This window comes from Mus musculus, chromosome 2, assembly GCF_000001635.26.
Source record: "Mus musculus strain C57BL/6J chromosome 2, GRCm38.p6 C57BL/6J".
NCBI classification, from domain to species: Eukaryota; Metazoa; Chordata; class Mammalia; order Rodentia; family Muridae; genus Mus; species Mus musculus.
Genome location: NC_000068.7, coordinates 180,238,794 through 180,258,454, shown reverse-complemented (window position 1 = coordinate 180,258,454; position 19,661 = coordinate 180,238,794). Strand labels below are relative to the sequence as shown.

Sequence of the window (19,661 nt, the reverse complement as noted above, 5' to 3'; positions counted from 1 at the left end):
AAAAGCAGACTTAACTGTCACAGGTACTTAAAACTTTTATTTGTAACAAATTCCCGATTTCTTCTGCTCAAAAGTTCCTAACAAAGGGGAAAAAGTAGTATTAAAAGCTGTATCTCTTGGGAAGTCCCAAGCCACTCAACCCCAATGTGAGATTGTCCCCCACACTTACTTTGAGACAATTCCATCAGCCTTAGCCAATCGGAGAATAGAATCATCTGACTCGCCCTTTAAAATTAAAAATAAATACCTGAGTATCCACACAGAGCTGGCTCCCTGCTTAGCAGGCAGAGCATGCACTATTAAGCCCAAAACCATTCCCACAGGAAGAAAAGGACACCACCATCAGAGCTCAGATGTCACATGAACAGTACAAGGCAGACCAGGTGGTAGAACTCACCATCCTGCGAATGGCCCCGCAGATGCCATAGGTTTTAAACTGGCCATTAAACCGGCCTGTGGTCCTATCAACCTGGGTTAAAAAAAAAAAAAAAGAGGTTGGAAGATTCGACCTCACCCCGATGTTAGTAAACACACCAAGAGCCAGGCTGAGGCCTGAGGGCCTCGTAATTCCTTCCCTCAGGAACCGTCAGGTTCCCAGCTCACCTCGGCCACGTTCATCTGGATGGACGCGTGGTCCTTGGCAGCAATGATGCGGTTGCTTGCGGAGCTGGGTAAAGAGATGCACAGTGCGTTTAATAGGTCGCAAAAGAACAGTGGATGAATGGGAGCGGGGAAAGCGGGCGCGAGAATGACGGGCCCGCAGATGCTCACCATTTCCGCGGCACGTACAGGTCCACAAACTCGCCGGCGTCGTTCTGCATCCTGAGGCCGTCCCTGCAGAGTTACCACGCAGGTCTTGAGACTGGTCAGGCCCGCACTCCGAGTCTGCGGGCCCAACCAGACCCATGGCCCGCAAGCACTCTCGGCCATGTGACCGCGACCTCCCCAACTGCGCCCAGCCCGGCCCAGCCCGGCCCCGCTCGCACACAGCCCGCACCGAGGCCTACCTGCTCACTTGTCCAGCGAGAGCGCAGAAAGGAAGTAGCTCGTGCCTCCGCAGCACTATTGGGCAGGAGGGCGGGTCCTCGGTAAGTGCTTCCGGGTCAGGGTACTCGTATCCACCATACCGGAGGCCTGTTTGTGTGTTTTAACTTCCGCTTCCGGTGCAAAGAAAGCCTGGCTCTTTCCGCACAAAGCACAGGCATCGGTCCCTGTCTCCGCCTCCAGCCAAGACATGCCTTCTTCCTCAGGCCCCGCCTCCATTGCGGAGTCCAGCCCCTCCGTCCTCCGCTGGAGAGGTTGGACTTGGCTTGTCTTCCAGCCGCCCTCGAGGCTAGCTTGTCAGAGGGAGCCCAGCCGCTGCTGGATCCCTGACTCCACCGACCTGAGGCGCCGCCAGAGCCTGGGAGGGGAACGAGCGTGGCGGAGGGAGGCGGGAACGGGAAGACCAATCCTCCGAAGAGGAAACTGAGGTTGGATCAAATGAGCTGGACCGCTGGCTTTCCGCTGCACATTCATTCTCTTCAAGAACCCCCTACTCACCCTGCGTCCTTGCCATCCTGCCCCTCCTCGCCCCAGGCCCTGCCCTACTCCTCTGGCTCCAGCCGCCACCCGGTCCACACGCCTAGGGAAGTGAGTCTGGCCTGAGAGTGCACGCCTTTAATCTCAGCATTCGGGATGCCGAGGCAGGTGGATTATCTATTTGAGGCCACTCTGGACTACACTGAGTTCCCGTCTCGAAAAAGGAAAGTTCCCAGACCACAGTCACCATAATGCTCAGTAAGCCTCTTTGTTTACGAGGTCAGAGAGCAGCCCGGACACAAGACTGCCCACGCTGTTGACGACTCTCCTGAGATTACATTTCTCCGTGAGTGAATCCACTGCTCACTCATCTGTAGAACTTTATGCCTGATATCTCTCTGGGACTGGAGCTGCAGTCTGGAGCTGGGACATACACCCAGTTACATGGTCTTGGGGAGAACCTCCCTGCCATGTGCACACTGACTGGTGATCACCTTCCAAGACTGTCTGTCACGGGGTCTGGTGAAACCGAGGCTACACTTTCCTCCTCACACCTGGAAACCAGTAGTCATGTATGCATTAAGAGTTCCCGCGCAGGGCGTGGTGGCGCACGCCTTTAATCCCAGCACTCGGGAGGCAGAGGCAGGCAGATTTCTGAGTTCCAGGCCAGCCTGGTCTACACAGTGAGCTCCAGGACAGCCAGGGCTACACAGAGAAACCCTGTTTTGAAAAAAATAATAAATTCCCGCGCAGCAGGGGTTATCTTTCAGATTAGGCACAGACACCTTACCCAAGCACCTGTTTTCACAGAGAGCTCCTTTAAATGGGGGTGGGGAAGAGGAGTTAAAGTGGCTGTTTTCTACTTGGTCAGAAAAACACAAGCAAATGACCTTGCAGGTGTAACTTTTAATAAGAGAAAAGGGGGGTTCCATGCTAGACCGGGCTGCACAGTGGTGTATTTTGATTGGATAGGACTTTTAATAGCTGGACTTTGGTAGTCAGCCTCACGAGGAGGAAGTGACCATATAAGGGAGTAGAGTTTGGTGGCTAACTTTAAGAATGGAATCTATCGTGGTTTTTTTTTTTTTTTTTTTTTTTTTTTTTTAAGCAAGGCAAAAGGAATGGGCTAGAAGGGCAAGGCTAGCTGGGCGTGGTGGCGCACGCCTTTAATCCCAGCACTCGGGAGGCAGAGGCAGGCGGACAGCCTGCCTGAGTTCGAGGACAGCCTGGTCTACACAGTGAGTTCCAGGACAGCCAGGGCTATACAGAGAAACCCTGTCTCGAAAAACCAAAAAAGAAAAAGAAAAAAGAAAAGAAGTGAGGATACCAGAGCCTCTGACCTTAGGAAAATCACTGTTCATATCATCCATAAGGCATGTGGACAGGGGTGGTTTTAGTTTTGAGATCTGCAGCTGCTCTGGCTGCATCCGTGCATATTGAATTGAACCCTCAAGGCCTCCTTAGTGGCCACAGATGAAGCAGCCGATGTGCCAGGAAGGAGAGCATGGCCAAAAGGAAGCCCCAGAAATCTTAGTAAACTCCACTCTGCAAATTCAGCACTCCTTGAAAGGGCTGGGACTGGAGTCAAGTAGAAAAGCTTAATGCAAATGATGCTAGGCAGAATGTTCAGAAAGGTCTAGCCTGTGGTAACTGCCAAAAACAATGCCCAGAGCCCACCTAACATGGTAAAAGTAAGATTCGCAAGGATCAAAGAAGTAGTAACTCCACTGCACCTCCAAAATAAATGAAGCAGGAAGGCTGCATGAAGCCCACAACAAGGAAAATTCACATGGCCTGGTGTCCATTCAGTGATTGTCAGATTAGCTGGTCACTAGAGAGAGAGAGATCCAGAACTCACTCAGATGTTAAATTAGCAGACAGGGCTGTGATAAGGGCTTTCACAGAATGTACACCATCTGTTCCAGACCTTTGGGAGAGGCAGGACACTGCCTGCCTGCAGCTTGGCACTAGGCAGATGTGGGCAGAAGATCAAGAGTTTGATCTTAGTATACAAAATAAGACCTTGTCTCAAAAATAAAAATATATATATAAAGAAAGAAAGGAAGGAAGGAAGAATAGGAAAGCTCAAATTTTTAGCAGGAATAAAAGAGTCTAAACTACTAAATAAGGGTCCTCAGCAAGGTGGGGCAGGGGACAGCACACACCTTTGATCCCAGCAGTCAGGATGCAGAGACCAGCAGATCTCTGAGTTGGAGGCCAGCCCCATGTACAGAATGAGTTCCAGGACAGCCAGGGTTGCACAGAGAGACCCCGTACCTTGCCCAGCATCACCCATACTATGCCGCATGTGGCTGACAGCACTTACTAAGTCCTGGTCCAATGTGACAGTGAAGTCATGCACAGGTAAGCACAGTGTGCTCATTAAATCAACTGGTGTAACGGTCGAGTCAAGTCGTTCTAGTTCACCTGGCTGCTTTGCTCTTTGTCCAGCAGGGTTCCTACCCACATCTGGCTGAGGAAAACATGAAACAGAGCACGTGTTCAGTACCCTGATCTTTCTGACTTAAGTCTTGGTCTTCTGTAAGATGTCAGTGAATAACCTTCACAAAAAAAAAAAAAAAAAAAACAGTATTAAGGGGATGGGTGTGGGCAGTGCAGGTTCTTAGGCTTGTGGGAGCAACGGCCTTTACTCCCTAAGCCATCTCATTACTCAGGTAATGACAGAGCTTGCCTCTCACACTGTACTCACTGTGTAGACCAGGCTGGCCTCAAACTCACAGAGATTTGCCTGCCTCTGTCTCCTGAGTGCTGGGATTAAAGGCATGTGCCGCCTCTGCCACCTCTACCACCTGGCAGTTTTAAACCATAAAAAGCATGGGTACAGACAGTGTGACAGTTCATGCCTCTAATCACAGCACTTCCCTTGTTTTAAAACTGAGACAGGATTGCTGCTAGTTCAAGGACAGCCTGGGCTATAGAGTGAAACCCTGTCTCAAAAAATAAAATAAAATAAAATAAAATAAAATAAAACTAGAAAGTATGAAGGGTAAGGTCTGAGGAGATGGCTCAGTGGTTAAGAGCACTGACTGCTCTATAGGTTCAGGGTTCAACTCGCAGCAACCACATGGTGATTCACAACCATCTGTAATGAGATGGGATGTCATCTTCTGGTGTGTCTGAAGACAGTGTACTTACATAAAACAAATCTTAAAAAAGAGAAAGTCGGGCTGGTGAGATGGCTCAGTGGGTAAGAGCACCCGACTGCTCTTCCAGACTGCTCTTCCGAAGGTCCAGAGTTCAAATCCCAGCAACCACATGGTGGCTCACAACCATCCATAACAAGATCTGACTCCCTCTTCTGGAGTGTCTGAAGACAGCTACAGTGTACTTACATATAAATAAATAAATCTTAAAAAAAAAAAAGGGCTGGTGAGATGGCTCAGTGGGTAAGAGCACCCGACTGCTCTTCCGAAGGTCCGGAGTTCAAATCCCAGCAACCACATGGTGGCTCACAACCATCTGTAACAAGATCTGACGCCCTCATCTGGAGTGTCTAAAGATAGCTACAGTGTACTTACATATAATAAATAAATCTTTAAAAAAAAAAAAAAAAAAAAAAAAGAGAAAGTCGCCGGGCGTGGTGGCACACACCTTTGATCCCAGCACTTGGGAGGCAGGGGCAGGAGGATTTCTGAGTTCGAGGCCAGCCTGGTCTACAGAGTGAGTTCCAGGACAGCCAGGGCTACACAGAGAAACACTGTCTCGAAAAACCAAAAAAAAAAAAAAAAAAAAAGAGAGAGAGAGAGAGAGAGAGAGAGAGAGAGAAAGTCTGAGGAAAGTCAGAGCATAATATAAATGCAGTTTGAATCCCAGAGGACAGGAGGCAGGAGATAAACAGTCTCTGAACGTTTTACAAATTCAATGGAAACTAACAAATTTTCAAGTGGCCAGGTGGTGGCCGTGCATGCCTTTGATCCCAGCACTCCAGAGACAGAAGGAGTCAGACTGGTTTCTGTGAGTTCAAGGCCAGCCTGGTCTACATAGAGAGTTCTAGGACACCAGAGCTATCTGGTGAGACCCCAGTTTCAAAAAGCAAACAAACAAAAATGAGTGTCTCATAATGATTATATAACTGCATCCAAACCGTGATGACTGTCCCCAGTTGTCAGCTTGACTACAACTGGATTGAAGTACAGTTCAGAAACAGAGGACACCCATGCGACCTGGATATGTATGTGTGTGTGTTTCTATATGTGAGTACTGTGACCCACGGAGGCCAGAAGGAGCTGAAGCCCCTGGAGCTGGAGTTACACGCAGCTGTGAGCTGCCCAGTGTGGTCCTCTGGGAAGCACTCTTAACCTGAGAGAGCCCTCCACCCACCCACAGCTCCTACTTTGCTCTTCATTTTGAGACAGCATCTCACTTAAGTTTCCCAGACTGGCTTTGAACTCAATTCTGTAGCCTAGGCAAGTCTCAAACTTGACATTCTACTCCCTCAGTCTTCTAAGTAGTTGGGATCATAGGTCCATGCCACCAAAACAGCTAGCAAAACAGACTTGTTTTGTTTTGTTTTGTTTTTACAAAGGGGGAGGCCAGGAGTGGTGACACATATCTTTAATCCCAAGCGGTGGATCTTTGTGAGTTCAAGGCCGGCCTGGTCTACATAGTGAGTTCCAAGCCAAACAGGCCTACATAGTGAGACCTGATCTCATAAATTAATTAAAAATTGGTGAGGGTGGAAGGTGGTACCAGGAAGAAGACTGAATCAGCAAAATGCTTTCTGCACAAGCATGAGGACCTGAGTTCAATCCCTAGAAGCCTGACGTGGCAACGCACACCTGTAATGCCAGGACTGTAATGTAAGGTCCCAGAGGCAGAGACAGGAGAAGTCCTGCAGCTTGCTGGTCAGCTAATCTAGTGACGCAGCAAATTCCAGGCTCAGCAGGAGGCTTTGTCTCACAAAGTGAGTCAGAAAGTGACTGAAAAAGCTACCAACCTCTGGCCTACACACACATACATCTACACACACAAACACACACATTCCTCTGGCCTGTACACAGATACACCTCTTGCCTGTACACACACACACACACACACACACACACACACACACACACACACACTGGCCTATACTTATGTGCGCACGCGCACACACACACACAGGCCAGAGGTCAGCTCTGGGTGTTGTTGAGACAGAGTCTCTCATGAGTTTGTATCTCAGCCAATTTAGCCAGTGAATCCCAGGGGTTCATCTGTCTCCACCTCTCCAGCACCCCAGCATGGAATTGCAATTCCACCTTCAGGGCACACAAGATCCTTTCTATAAAAATAATTTGATGCACAAAATTCCAGACCCCCAAAGTAAAGAAGTAAGTACCCCCCACTGGAGGAGCGGAGTGAGTTTCTTTCTCCGCAAGCCCCTAAGGATCTGCAGGAGAGGAAACTGCTCACAGCAGGTGCCATCCTGAAAGGTCTCTTCACACCCCCTTGTACTGTTCCTTGTCGCCACTAGGGGGCATCCAAGAACCATTCTGGAACAAGAGCAAGCTTACACGGTTCAACCTAGCCGCTTCCAGACTAGCTGAACTCCTTCACCTAAGAGACAGAACCTCTTGTAAGATCTCCAGGGTGGGAATGGGGTCAGAGGCCAAGTAAGGACCCCAAACTTCAGACGCTGTTAAGCAGATACCTCCCTGCAGAATCTCAGGCCTCAGAATTCAAGCTGCTGCTTCAAGGCAGTCTTTTCAGGCAGGGTTCCTGAAGGTCCTCGGGTCTCCTCCCCAAGAACACTGCTCTGCCTCAGTGAACCCCATGTGTCTTACATGATCTCGACCGCTTACACCACGCAGGGAATGTGAACAGTCTTGTATGATCTCAACCGCCCATGCCATGCAGGGAGTAGGGCTGGCTTTGTACTCTGTTGCTTTTTAGTTGTTGTAAAGAGGATGCTTTCTTATTCTTATTATATTTTACTTTTTTTTTTAAAGATTTATTTATTTATTATATGTAAGTACACTGTAGCTGTCTTCAGACACTCCAGAAGAGGGAGTCAGATCTTGTTACGGATGGTTGTGAGCCACCATGTGGTTGCTGGGATTTGAACTCCTGACCTTCGGAAGAGCAGTCGGGTGCTCTTACCCACTGAGCCATCTCACCAGCCCTATATTTTACTTTTTATTTATTTGTGGGCGTGTGAATGTATGAGGATGCACAGATGACATCACCATCATTATCATCACCATCATCAACATCACTATGATCACCATCATCAATTTTCTAGTTAAAAGGCTGGGTGGGCCGGGCGGTGATGGCACAGGCCTTTAATCTTAGCACTTGGAAGGCAGAGGCAGGCAGATTTCTGAGTTCAAGGCCAGCCTGGTCTACAGAGTGAGTTCCAGGACACCCAGGGCTACACAGAGAAACCCTGCTGTCTTGAAAAAGAAAAAAAAAAAGAAAGAAACGCTGGGTGGATAGATCCCTAGTCCTGGGTTGGTTACTCTGAAAGCCCCCATCATGTGCAGCTCTGATCTGGGTTATCGGGGTCTCTGTGTGCAGCACACCTCACTGGGTTCCCTATATCTCCTGAAGGCCCACCTCCATCCCATACGTGTAAACTGAGACTTCATGACAAAATGGGGTAGCTGTGTATGGGCCAAGTGCTGTGAGCTAGGTCAGCATCAAATGCAGCTTTTGAGAAAAGGATCCAAGTTGGGCAGTGGTGGCGCACGCCTTTAATCCCAGCACTCGGGGGGGGGGGGGGGGGCAGAGGCAGGCAGATTTCTGAGTTCGAGGCCACCCTGGTCTACAAAGTGAGGTCCAGGATAGCAGGATAGCCAGGGCTATACAGAGAAACCCTGTCTCGAAAAACCAAAAAAAGAAAAAAGAAAAGAAAAGAAAAGAAAAGAAAAGAAAAGAAAAGAAAAGAAAAGGGAAGGAAGGAAGGGAGGGAGGGAGGAAGGAAGGAAGGAAGGAAGGAAGGAAGGAAGGAAGGAAGGAAGGGATCCAGTTCAGGGCAAGGAAACCTTCCTCACAGGCCTGAACTTTGGTCAGGATAAATAATGGGTCCAGGTAAGGGGCAGGCCTTCTCCTGGAATAGGTCTGACCAGGGGCTTCAGCCCCCTCTTCCTCAGGCCCCTCCTGGGTGAAGGCTCTGACAGCCAACTCAGAGAGTGGCTCCTGGTGCCTCTGCTTCCTAGCCATGGTCTGCAGCACACAGACAGTCATATAACCCTCTCTCTCCCCTAGGTACACAGGGTTCAAGTGAGGCCCCGTTAGGCAGTGCCAACAGAGAGTCAGCCCTGCTGTCTGGGGTCTAGAGGAACTCGGTACCCAGCTCTGAGCCAAACAACAGGAGAAGAACCTCTGCAGCCCAGCAGTCCACTAACTCCAACAACAGCCAACAGCTCTCTCCAACCGAGGTGCACTGTCAGGTCCAGAGTCATGCCCCGCCTCCAGGCTGACCTCTGACCCCAGGCACAGATTGCCCTGACTCTGGGTCGCTCCGTTCCCAGGTAGAGCGGAATTGGAATGAATGTGAAGCTCTAGGACTCCGCTCTGGACTGTTGCCACTACCAGGTCTTCCCCTGGAGACAGAAGCGGTGTGTGTGAGCCAAGCAAGCAGATCTAGGCATTGGGAAGAGCGGGGGCTGCCCCCACAGGGACATATCCCCAGTGCTGTGAGCCACTTAATCTTTTTTATCAAGCAAGTTTAGTAGTTGTGTGTCTGTTTCCTCTTAGGTCCTCCCCCTTGGCTCTGGTGTCAAGGACTGTGTGTTTGTTCACAGATATAATCTACTTCTTGGAATGTCCATATGTCTGACACTCTGACTCACTGACATGATTTCCTGGAATGGTTAACATACACCTCTCTTCCTGTACCCTCTAGCTTTCCTTCAACCTAGCTGATGCATGTAGATTGTGAGGCTGAGTCTCAGCCAGTGAGGGGCAGCCATAGCACCCCTTGTACCAGTCACATTAGGGGTGTGAGGCAGAGGCCAGTTTAGAATGGATGTTCTTGCCCACAAGTGAAGTTTTCCTTGCTGTGACTCCTAATTTGAGTGATAACTTTATTTTATTTTATTTTATTTTATTTTATTTTATTTTATTTTATGTTTTGGTTTTGTTTTTTTCTCTGTGTAGCCTTGTCTGTCCCAGAACTCAGTCCATAAGTCAGGCTTGGCCTTGAACTCATAGAGCTCTGCCTGCCTCTGCCACATAAGAGCTTGGCTCAAAGGCCTGTGCCACCACCTCCCCGCTGAGTGAGTGAGAATTTCTTAATTTGTGACCCCATTCTTGCCTGTAACAGCATGGGGGCTTGCCCAGGGTTCTCGCCTTCCTGAGGAGGTGCACAGTTCCCTTCCCAGGGAAGTGCATCCAGGCCTGTTGCAGTGGTCCCTGGGCCCTGAGTGTGTAGTACTCCCTCAGCTAGACGAGAACCAGGTTTTCAACAGTGCAAGGAAGGACACGGGCAAGAGCTGTAGTACTTGAACTCTGTACACAGAACAAAGCAAGGGAGACTGTGGAGCATGGAGGTACTCCGTGGTGGCTGGGTCATCCTGGAGGCTGAGCGAGAACGAGTGGGAGATGGTGCTGATGGTGGAGCCCAGTCTGAAGTCCCAGGGGTATCCTGGTGACTCCAGCCTTTTGGCTGTCCCTTTGGACCTCATCAGGACTTTGTGCCAACACACCTATTGCTAAGAACCACCAAACACAGAAAACTGCCCTGTAAAGAATCAGTTGGAGACCAAGCATTCAGAACTGGGGTACAAGAAACCTCCATAGGAGTGTTGAGTGTTGGACCTCTCATCAACTACGAGAGTGTAAGAAACCTTCACAGAAGAGGGTGACTCAAACTCGGTACGTGACGTAAAACTTCCCCGAATAGCTCTTTGAACCTCATGCTCAAATACTGAGCAGAAAACACCCACACTAAAGGCAAGAAGACACAACAAATGTCAAAAGTCCTGCTGCTGTATTTGAAAAGCAGTGGAATGCTTTAAATGGGACTTAATGGGCTGTCCTAATAGGAAGATGGAAGACTTTTGCTAGTGAGAGTGATTTGACCTGTGCAGACCTGGCTTAAGAGGTTTCAAAGGATAAGAATTTTAGTATGTAGCGTAGAGACTGTGTTTGTGGTTTTTTGGTGAAGAATATGGCTATGTTTTGCCCGCATCTAAAGAGTCTACTTGAGGCTAAAATGAAGAGATTTATATTAGTTGCATTGAAAAATGAAGTCTCAAAAAAAAAAAAAAAAGCCCAGCAGAGACTTTGTTCTTTGGTTAAGTCTCATGAAGAGCATTTTAAGCAAGTATAGCAAGCTGAGAAAGAAAAAAATATAAAACATAGCCAAGCATGGTGCATGATGGTGCACACCTTTAGTCCCAGCACTCAGGAGGCAGAGGCAAGCAGATTTCTGAGTTCGAGGCCAGCCTGGTCTACAAAGTGAGTTCCAGGACAGCCAGGGCTACACAGAGAAACCCTGTCTCGAAAAAAACCAAATATATATAACATGTGGTTCAAATATTAAAAGGGCACCGGGAAGTGAAATGGAGCTGAATCCTGTGTTCTAGGAGATCTCAGATTGAGGGAGTGGGACTTTGGGGCAAGATCCTACCCAACTAAATTTAGATCAGGCATGGCAGTGCACACCCTTAATCTCAAGGAACAAAGCCAAACAGATCTCTGAGTTAAAGACCATCCTGGGATAAACCAGGTTCTAGGTGAAGAAAAGCTTAAATCCTGCCATGGTGGTACATGCCTTTAGTCCCAGCATTACAGGAGACAGAGCCATGGAGAGCTCTGAGTTCAAGGTCAATCTACAGAGCAAGTTCCAGGACAGCCAAGTTTAGGCAGTGAGGGAGTTGGAAAACAGAAAGCTGGTAATAGAATAAGGAGGGCCATGTACCAGTTCCTGCAAGCAGCAGCACTCGGAGGCTTTGGATATGTGACTCTGGCTCTAGAGTGAAAAATAGAAGAGACTACTGGGACAGTTGATGCTGTGAAAGGAAATAAAACTTGAGACATGTTATTCATGTAATTTATGTCAAATAGCCCAAAGAGTTGTTTGTGAGCTTTGAAACCTGGGGCTGAGAACATAGCAGAACAGGCCAGGACATGCCCGGGCAGGCCAGTTGTTACATGTCCTGACTGGCCTGGTACCTCCCTATCTCCCGCCCTTCTGACAGTCTGTTGATGTTTAAATGAACCAATCATGTGAAACCACGCCAATTCCTCCCCCAGCCCCACCCCTTTTTTTTTTTTAAACCCCTAGCTTCCAAGCCTCGGGGTCAAAACCACTGTCTCCTGTGTGAGATACGTTTCGAACCAGAGCTCCGCCATTATGGCTCCACCATGTGGTCAACACCTCTCTCTCCTGTGGGAGATATGTGTCGGCCCGGAGCTCCGTCATTAAACTACCTCATGCTTTTACATCAAGATGGTCGTCTGTTCGTGATTCTTGGGTGCGCGCCAAACGGAAATTGAGTGGGGGTTTCCCCACTAGGTTCTTTCAGCTGCTTAGCTGGAGCTAAGAAATTAGTAGTGATTAAGAAGAGACCAAAAATAAAATTGTCCATTTCATCCAGATTTTAAAAGAGAAGAAGAAGAAGAAGAGACCAACATCACTGAGGGGAAATCTTCTGGGAAGTGTTTTGTTTTCTGAGAGCACAAAGAAGCTGAGTTCCAGAGATAGCAAAGGTTGTACCTTGTGCTGCAGCTGTACTTGGTAATGTGTAAGAGTCACTCAGGTGGTACTGCTTGTGAAGGAATGAAGGGGTCATGAAGAGCAGCCGAGGCTTGGCACTGTGAAAGGCCATGGAAGGCCGTTGGTGAAGGTACAGCCTCAGTTGTAGTTAACAGCCCAGGACTTAAGGGGTCATGCAAAGGATCTGAGGCTTGGCATTATGGAGAGAGCCTATGAGAGGCCATTGGCAAAGCCTAGTTGCAGCAGAAGACCCCAGTGTACTGCAGATGCCAGTGCCATGGGATGACCATCAAGAACAGCAGAGGCAGAGGAGTGGACAACCTGTGCTTAGAGTGCTACAGAGGGCAGTGCTGGAGAAATGATGCCAGCCCTTTGGGGGAGCCCAGAAGATCATGTGTGGATCCCAGACATTGAAACAAGAAGCTGTAACATTGAAGTTGCTTTGGAGACCCCCAAGATGTTTGAGATGGCGGAACCATGGGCTATCTGCTGAGTAATGCTGCTAACAGAGTGGAACCAGCCCAAAAGAAAGAAGTTTGTTACAGTCAACAAAGATGAAAAAGGAGTTGGAGATCTGAAGACTGCGTTGACATCAGACATGGAGATGCAGAGTTTGGAGTTTGCCCAGCTTCGTGATTCAGGGATCACAGTTAAGTGATTGGATGGATCTCAGAAGAGACTTTGAACTTTGGACTTTTGACATGGTTGAGACTGCTATAGACTATAGGGACTTTGAAAGTTGGACTAAATGTACTTTTTTTTTTTTTTTTTTTTTTGGTTTTTCGAGACAGGGTTTCTCTGTATAGCTCTGGCTGTCCTGGACCTCACTTTGTAGACCAGGCTGGCCTCGAACTCAGAAATCTGCCTGCCTCTGCCTCCCGAGTGCTGGGATTAAAGGTGTGCACCACCATGCCCGGCTAAATGTACTTTTTAAAATATGCTATGGGGCTGGAGAGATGGCTCAGAGGTTAAGAGCACTGACTGCTCTTCCAAAGGTCCTGAGTTCAAATCCCAGCAACCACATGGTGGCTCACAACCACCCGTAATGAGATCTGATGCCCTCTTCTGGTGTGTCTGAAGACAGCTACAGTATACTTATGTATAATAATAAATAAATCTTTGGGCCAGAGCAAGCAGGGACTGAGCAAGCAGGGCCGATTGGAGCAAGCAGAGGTCCTAAATACAATTCCCAATAACCACATGAAGGCTCACAACCATCTGTAACAGCTACAGTGTACTCATATAAAAATACATAAAAAATAAAAAAATTGTTAAAAATAAAGAAATAAATAACAATGTTGTTTTAAAAAAAAAAAAAAAAAGCTGGGCATAGTGGCACACGCCTTTAATCCCAGCACTTGGGAGGCAGAGGCAGGCGGATTTCTGAGTTTGAGGCCAGCCTGGTCTTCAAAGTGAGTTCCAGGACAGCCAGGGCTACACAGAGAAACCTTGTCTCAAAAAACCAAAAATAAATAAATAAATAAAATAAAAAATAAATAAAAAGAAAAGAAAAAATATGCTATGGCTAGATATGACCCCCATAGATTCATGTGTTTTAACAAGCCTATAGGGGCCAGGGAGTAGAATGTGATGGTTTGTATATGCTTGGCCCAGGTAGTGGCACTATTTGGAGGTGTGACCTTGTTGGAGTAGGTGTGTCACTGTGGGCGTGGGCTTTAAGACCTCACCCTAGCTGCCTGGAAGTTAGGCTTCTACTAGCAGCCTTCAGATGAAGGTGTAAAACTCTCAGCTCCACCTGCACCATGCCTGCCTGGATGCTGCCATGTTCCCACCTTGATGATAATGGACTGAACCTCTGAACCTGTAAGCCAGCCCCAATTAAATGTTGTCCTTATAAGAGTTGCCTTGCAGGGCAGTGGTGGCGCACGCCTTTAATCCCAGCACTCGGGAGGCAGAGGCAGGCGGATTTCTGAGTTCGAGGCCAGCCTGGTCTACAGAGTGAGTTCCAGGACAGCCAGGGCTACGCAGAGAAACCCTTCTCGAAAAAATTTAAAAAAAAAAAAAAAGTTGCCTTGATCATGGTGTCTGTTCACAGCAGTAAAACCCTAACTAAGACAGATGAGGAGTGGGTATGCCAGCCTTTCATTGATTAGGAAAATTCCAAATGTCCTGTTTCCCAAGGGGGAACTCAGTATGCTCAGTGCTGGGGGAAGGTTCCATAACTCTGCTCCCCATAAAAACAGATCAGGGGGCTGGCGTGGTGGCGCATGCCTTTAATCCCAGCACTCGGGAGGCAGAGAAAGGTGGATTTCTGAGTTCGAGGCCAGCCTGGTCTACAAAGTGGGTTCCAGGGCTACACAGAGAAACCCTGTCTCGAAACAAAAACAAAAACAAACAAACAAACAAACACAAAAACAGAGGACACTGACAACCACCTGTGGTGTACTACCCAAGGTACTCACACTATTACTCTGGACTGGTAAAATGTATCCAGTGGGTGACAACCAACCACCATTCTTTTTTTTTTTTTTTTCTTTTTTTCTTTTTAGAATATTCACTCTTATTTTTTTTAAAGATTTATTTATTTATTATATGTAAGTACACTGTAGCTGTCCTCAGACACTCCAGAAGAGGGCGTCAGATCTCATTACAGATGGTTGTGAACCACTATGTGGTTGCTGGGATTTGAACTGGGGACCTTCGAAAGAGCAGTCGGAGCTCTTAACCACTGAGCCATCTCACCAGCCCACCACCATTCTTTTAACAAAGGAAAGTAAGAAACCAAAGGGGAGCTGTTCCAAATGATTTGGTGTCTTCTTCTGACTGCCACAGAGTCCAGGCACACACATAGTGAACCAACATCCATGAAAGGCAAAGTATTCATACAACAAACACACACACACACACACACAAATAGGAATGACTGGGCTTACATTCTTTATAGACAGGTCCTCCAGAATGAAAGGTAAACACTAATGTGCTGAAGTTGTTGGGCGTATTGACTAATACAGCAAGAACCCTAAAGTAAGGAGTGTACCAGGTAACTGGTTAGCCCAGATCTGCGAACTGTGTGCTTTAAACGGGGCCTTGACTCTGATTCTAAATAAGCCTTTGGTGTAGCACACGTTTAGTGAGAGCTGGACTCACAGGGTATAATTGACAGGAAGAGTGCCTTGTTATCACTCAGATTCTAGGTACCTTTTTATTTATTTATTTATTTATTTATTTACTTACTTACTTACTTTAAATGAATACACTGTAGCTGTCTTCAGACACACCAGAAGAAGGCATCAGATCCCACTACAGAGGGTTATGAGCCACCATGTGGTTGCTGGGAATTGAACTCAAGACCTCTGTATCTTAATGCTGCCTGAATACACTGCAGCAAGACATGTCCCTGGACTCCCAGAGGGACAAACTCCTGAGATCAAGGGGAACAATCTAGCATGTGACTTTGCTAAGGAGGCCACTTAGTAGAAATTTCCCTTTTCTATCTCACCCACATCTCTCCTCCTACCCTGAGTTCCCTGCCCTGTGTCTACCCCCAAGGTAAAACAAGGTAGGATCTACAAAGAGGAGGGGGCGGTTCTAGCGAGATGGCTCGGTGGTTAAGAGCACTGACCGCTCGCTCTTGCAGAAAGCACAAGCTCAATTCCCAGCACTCACAACTGCCTGTAAGTCCTGGCTTTCATGGGCATATAATTTAAAAATAAATCATGTAAAAAGAAAGAAAGAAAGAAAGAAAGAAAGAAAGAAAGAAAGAAAGAAAGAAAGAAAGAAAGAAAGAAAGAAAGAAAGAAAGAGGAAATGGCTTTACCTAGTGTACTGGCTAGTTTTGTGTCAACTTGACACAGCTGGAGTTATCACAGAGAAAGGAGCTTCAGTTGGGGAAATGCCTCCATGAGATCCAACTGTAAGGCATTTTCTCAATTAGTGATAAAGGGGGAAAGGCCCCTTGTGGGTGGGACCATCCCTGGGCTGGTGGTCTTGGTTGAGCAGGCTGAGCAAGCCAGGGGAATCAAGCCAGTAAAGAGCATCCCTCCATGGCGTCTGCATCAGCTCCTTCTTCCTGACCTGTTTGAGTTCCAGTCATGACTTCCTTGGTGATAAACAGCAGTATGGAAATATAAGCCAAATAAACCCTTTCCTCCCCAACTTGCTTCTTGGTCATGATGTTTGTACAGGAATAGAAACCCTGACTTAGACACCTAGACAGACAGAAAATGCAGCCTATGCCCTGTGTGTGAAGTGCACTGGGACCATCACACCCCCTGGCACCCTCCCCTCCTCTGATAGACGACAGTCTTAGTCACTGTTCTACTTCTGCGAAGATACACCATGACCAAGACCACTTTTATAAGAGAAAGCATCTAACTTGTTTACTGTTTCAGAGGCTTAGCCAGTTATGACAGGGAACATGGCAGCACGCAGGCAGATATGGCACTGGAGCGGTAGTTGAGAGCTACATCCTCATCCTTAAGCTCACCCAGTGACACTTCTGTCAACAAAGCCACACCTCCTAATCCTTCTCAAACAGTGCCACTCTCTCTGACTAAACATTCAAACATAAGGGCCTATGGGGGACGACAGTCTTACTGAGACAAGGAAAAAGGGCAAGTCAAGCTCTAAAAAGACATTTCGCCAAACTAATACTTGAAACAAAATTACCCTGACAAAATGTCTCTCCATCGCCCTCCTAAAAATCAGGACTGGCCCTTGAAGGGACATGGAACTGACACCATATGAGATGGTCTACCACTTATCCTTCTGAATCCTACTAGAGGTCTGCAACCGTTAAAGCCAAGAACCGGTTTCTCAGGGACTATTACCTTGGACTGTGGTCTACTCTGCCCTTTCTTGGGTAGCAAGGGCCGTTAGCCCAGGCACCACCATCCAAGTTTCCTGCCCAGAAGCATGAGCCAGGTAACTGTGCTGACCAAATTCTGGGGAGAAGGAAATGGAACCCTCTGGGTAGGACCTGACCAAGTTCTGCTTGGCTGCACAGAGCCCGAAGGGTCTAAGAACATGCACTCAGGCCAAAAAGTGACCCGCAGTCAAAGAGATGACTACCAAGTCTGGCCAAACTCATCTGAACATGAAGGAAGGACGGACCAGTCTTTAATACTCAACACTCCTTACTAAACCACCCTACACTCTCATCCTGTGACATCTCAACCTGGTGCTGTGCTTGCCAGGGTCATGCAGGTCTTGAGTTCCTGCTCCTCTCTTGCAACCTTAACTCTCTGAGGCTATTTTTAACTCAGGATACTTCAAAAGGCAAACCTATTAATTTCTTGTCACAGGCTCACTTTAAAAAAAGACTTTAGTGACACTCTTGCTTCTAATGCAGGCAACGGACAGTGTTTTTTACTACTAATGTAACCATGTAGCCACAGCCAACATACTTCTATCCAATTTGATGAATGCTTGGTAATACCCTGTGGGGACACAAAAAGCCAAAGACAACTCTGGGATGGTTAAGTGCCTTTGTCTCTGCAGAACTCTGGAAACCAACGTAAACACAGTGCTGTGAAGAGCCCATAGAGACTGAAGGGACACTCTGTAGACCACTCAGGATTAGGAATGGGCTTATAACCCACCCTCCTAGGGGTGGACTTACAAGCCACCCTCCCCACATGCTATGAAAGCCCTAATGGAGGAATGACAGGTAATAAACATGCCCACTGCTCCTAACTGTCTGCATCAATACTGTCACCCAAATGCCTCATAACAGCATGTCCCACACCAAGAATCCTCAATATTCAGACCTTAGGGACCAGGACAGAGCCCATAGGGAAATCTACCCTAAAACAGGTAAAGGGGCGATCACTTACCCCCAGATTACTTCTAACAAATCCTTACTACTCCCTTGCTCAAGTCCAAACCTGTTCCCAATGTTCCATCACTTAGACCCCAAAATTATCTGCTACTGACCAATATCCTCAGCTAGCTATACTGGAAGCCTAAGACTTAAGACAGACCTTTACCGGGCAGTGGTAGCTCACGCCTTTAATCCCAGCACTTGGGAGACAGAGGCAGGTGGATTTCTGAGTTCGAGGCCAGCCTGGTCTACAAAGTGAGTTCCAGGACAATCAGGGCTACACAGAGAAACCCTGTCTCGGAAAAAAAAAAAAAGTGGTTATTATTTGTGTGTGACTGGATGGTCAGAGACTCAAATAGTCCCCTTCCTGTTGGGGTGGCCCTTCAATCCAAACGGCATGCACTGTGTGATGTTCCTCTTCCAAGACTGAGGGGCCTAAAGCAATGAGTCCTGTTGTTTCCTGTGAGGCCCTAGCTACCACTGAGCTCCCACCCCCAGGACTAATCGCATCTCGTGCTTCTCTAGGTGGGAAGATCATTGACCCTGTGGGCAATGTAATAGGGCTTAGTGTTGGGCAATGTGCTGAAGAGATGACCAGTCACGCCATGAGATACCTAGTGAATTGTAGAGGATCCTTATTTGAAATCCTATCAGTGGCTTAGAGTGACAAGTCCTTTAGTCCCATTGGCTACCTCTTTCACTACAGCATTTAGATGCCCTCACCTTCCTAAAGTCCACTCCCGCTAGAAGAGGGATCTGTTAACTCCAGGAGACTCATCAGACTCCCATATTTATACAGATGGTATACAAGTGTCCCAGGGAGCCCCAAGTAAATTCAAACCTCAAAACCAAATAGCAACCAATTTCAACTGAGCCTGTTCTGGTGGTCAACGGTTAATAAAACTGTAGATTGTAGCGAGTAAACCCGTTACAAGCATAAAGGATTCCTTATCGATACTGGAGATGCTGTCCACAAAATGGGCTAGCAACTTAGTCCTAAAGAAATGGCTCCTCTTCCCTTCCCCCCCCTCCTTCTACTGCCACCTTCCTCTCTTTCTCTCTCTCTCCCAATAAATCTCTCACATGTGGGGAAAAAAAGGAAAGAAAAGAAATGGCTCAGGATTAACAAGATTATAGCTAGAAAAGGCAGAGTCTGTGTGTGAGGAAGACAGTGCCACTTGTTCGTTCCAAACAATGTTGTTCTGTATGAGACCGTCAGCGTGGCTCTCCAGGGGCTTGATGCTCTCACCAACAAACCAGCCAGAACTGTAGGAAGAGATGACTGATTTACCAACTTCATGGAACAATGGCTTGGATAATGGAATGATGACCTCAGTTTATAAATCTATAATTATAATCTTATAATCAACATCTATAATTATAATAGTTGAGTAATGGTTCTAGGAGGTTGTCATAGACAACCTTGTGTTGGAGGTCTACTCTGAAGGCTTACAGGGGTAGCCAGTGCCAACAGCCTCCACCCAGTGCCCACATAGCCCCTTCCTTTAGAGCCTCTGAACAGAATCTGAAGAATCTGTGTGTATGTGTGAAAGAGTTAATCATTTTTATCTATCAAGCATGTTTAGTAGTCTTATGCCTGTTTCCTCTCAGGTCCTCCTCTGTTGTTACTTTGTCGAAGACTGCGTGTTTAGCCAGATGTAATCTGCTTCTTGGAATGTCCATATGTCTGACACC

At 47.4% G+C, this 19,661-nt stretch overlaps 1 protein-coding gene and 1 non-coding gene across 7 annotated transcripts; both read right to left on the bottom strand.

Moving 5' to 3' along the window:
* Positions 1-10: 10 nt before the first annotated feature.
* Positions 11-1,076, bottom strand: Rps21 (ribosomal protein S21). Of its 6 annotated transcripts, none has more exons than NM_001355518.1 (6): positions 998-1,076; positions 772-834; positions 604-667; positions 398-469; positions 170-225; positions 11-77 (listed from the first exon to the last, which is right to left on the bottom strand). In NM_001355518.1, the coding sequence occupies exons 2-6, from the start codon at positions 819-821 to the stop codon at positions 68-70; spliced, it is 252 nt and encodes an 83-aa protein (NP_001342447.1). In that variant the 5' UTR covers positions 822-834; positions 998-1,076; the 3' UTR covers positions 11-67. The 6 variants fall into 6 exon arrangements, with proteins under 6 accessions (NP_001342447.1, NP_001342446.1, NP_001342450.1 ...); NM_001355517.1 differs by having other exon boundaries at positions 772-885; positions 1,008-1,076; NM_001355521.1 differs by having other exon boundaries at positions 772-855; positions 1,008-1,076.
* On the bottom strand, positions 844-919 carry Mir3091 (microRNA 3091). The gene has a single exon (NR_037274.1). It is a non-coding gene; the product is annotated as a microRNA 3091 (primary transcript).
* Positions 1,077-19,661: the final 18,585 nt, after the last annotated feature.

Coding starts and splice junctions, on each gene's coding strand:
- Rps21 (NM_001355518.1), bottom strand. CDS start 821: ATGCAGAACGACGCCGGCGAGTTTGTGGACCTGTACGTGCCGCGGAAA. Junction 668..771: donor CTGTACGTGCCGCGGAAATG/GTGAGCATCTGC, acceptor CTCTTTACCCAG/CTCCGCAAGCAACCGCATCA. Junction 226..397: donor GCGGGGCCATTCGCAGGATG/GTGAGTTCTACC, acceptor TTAATTTTAAAG/GGCGAGTCAGATGATTCTAT.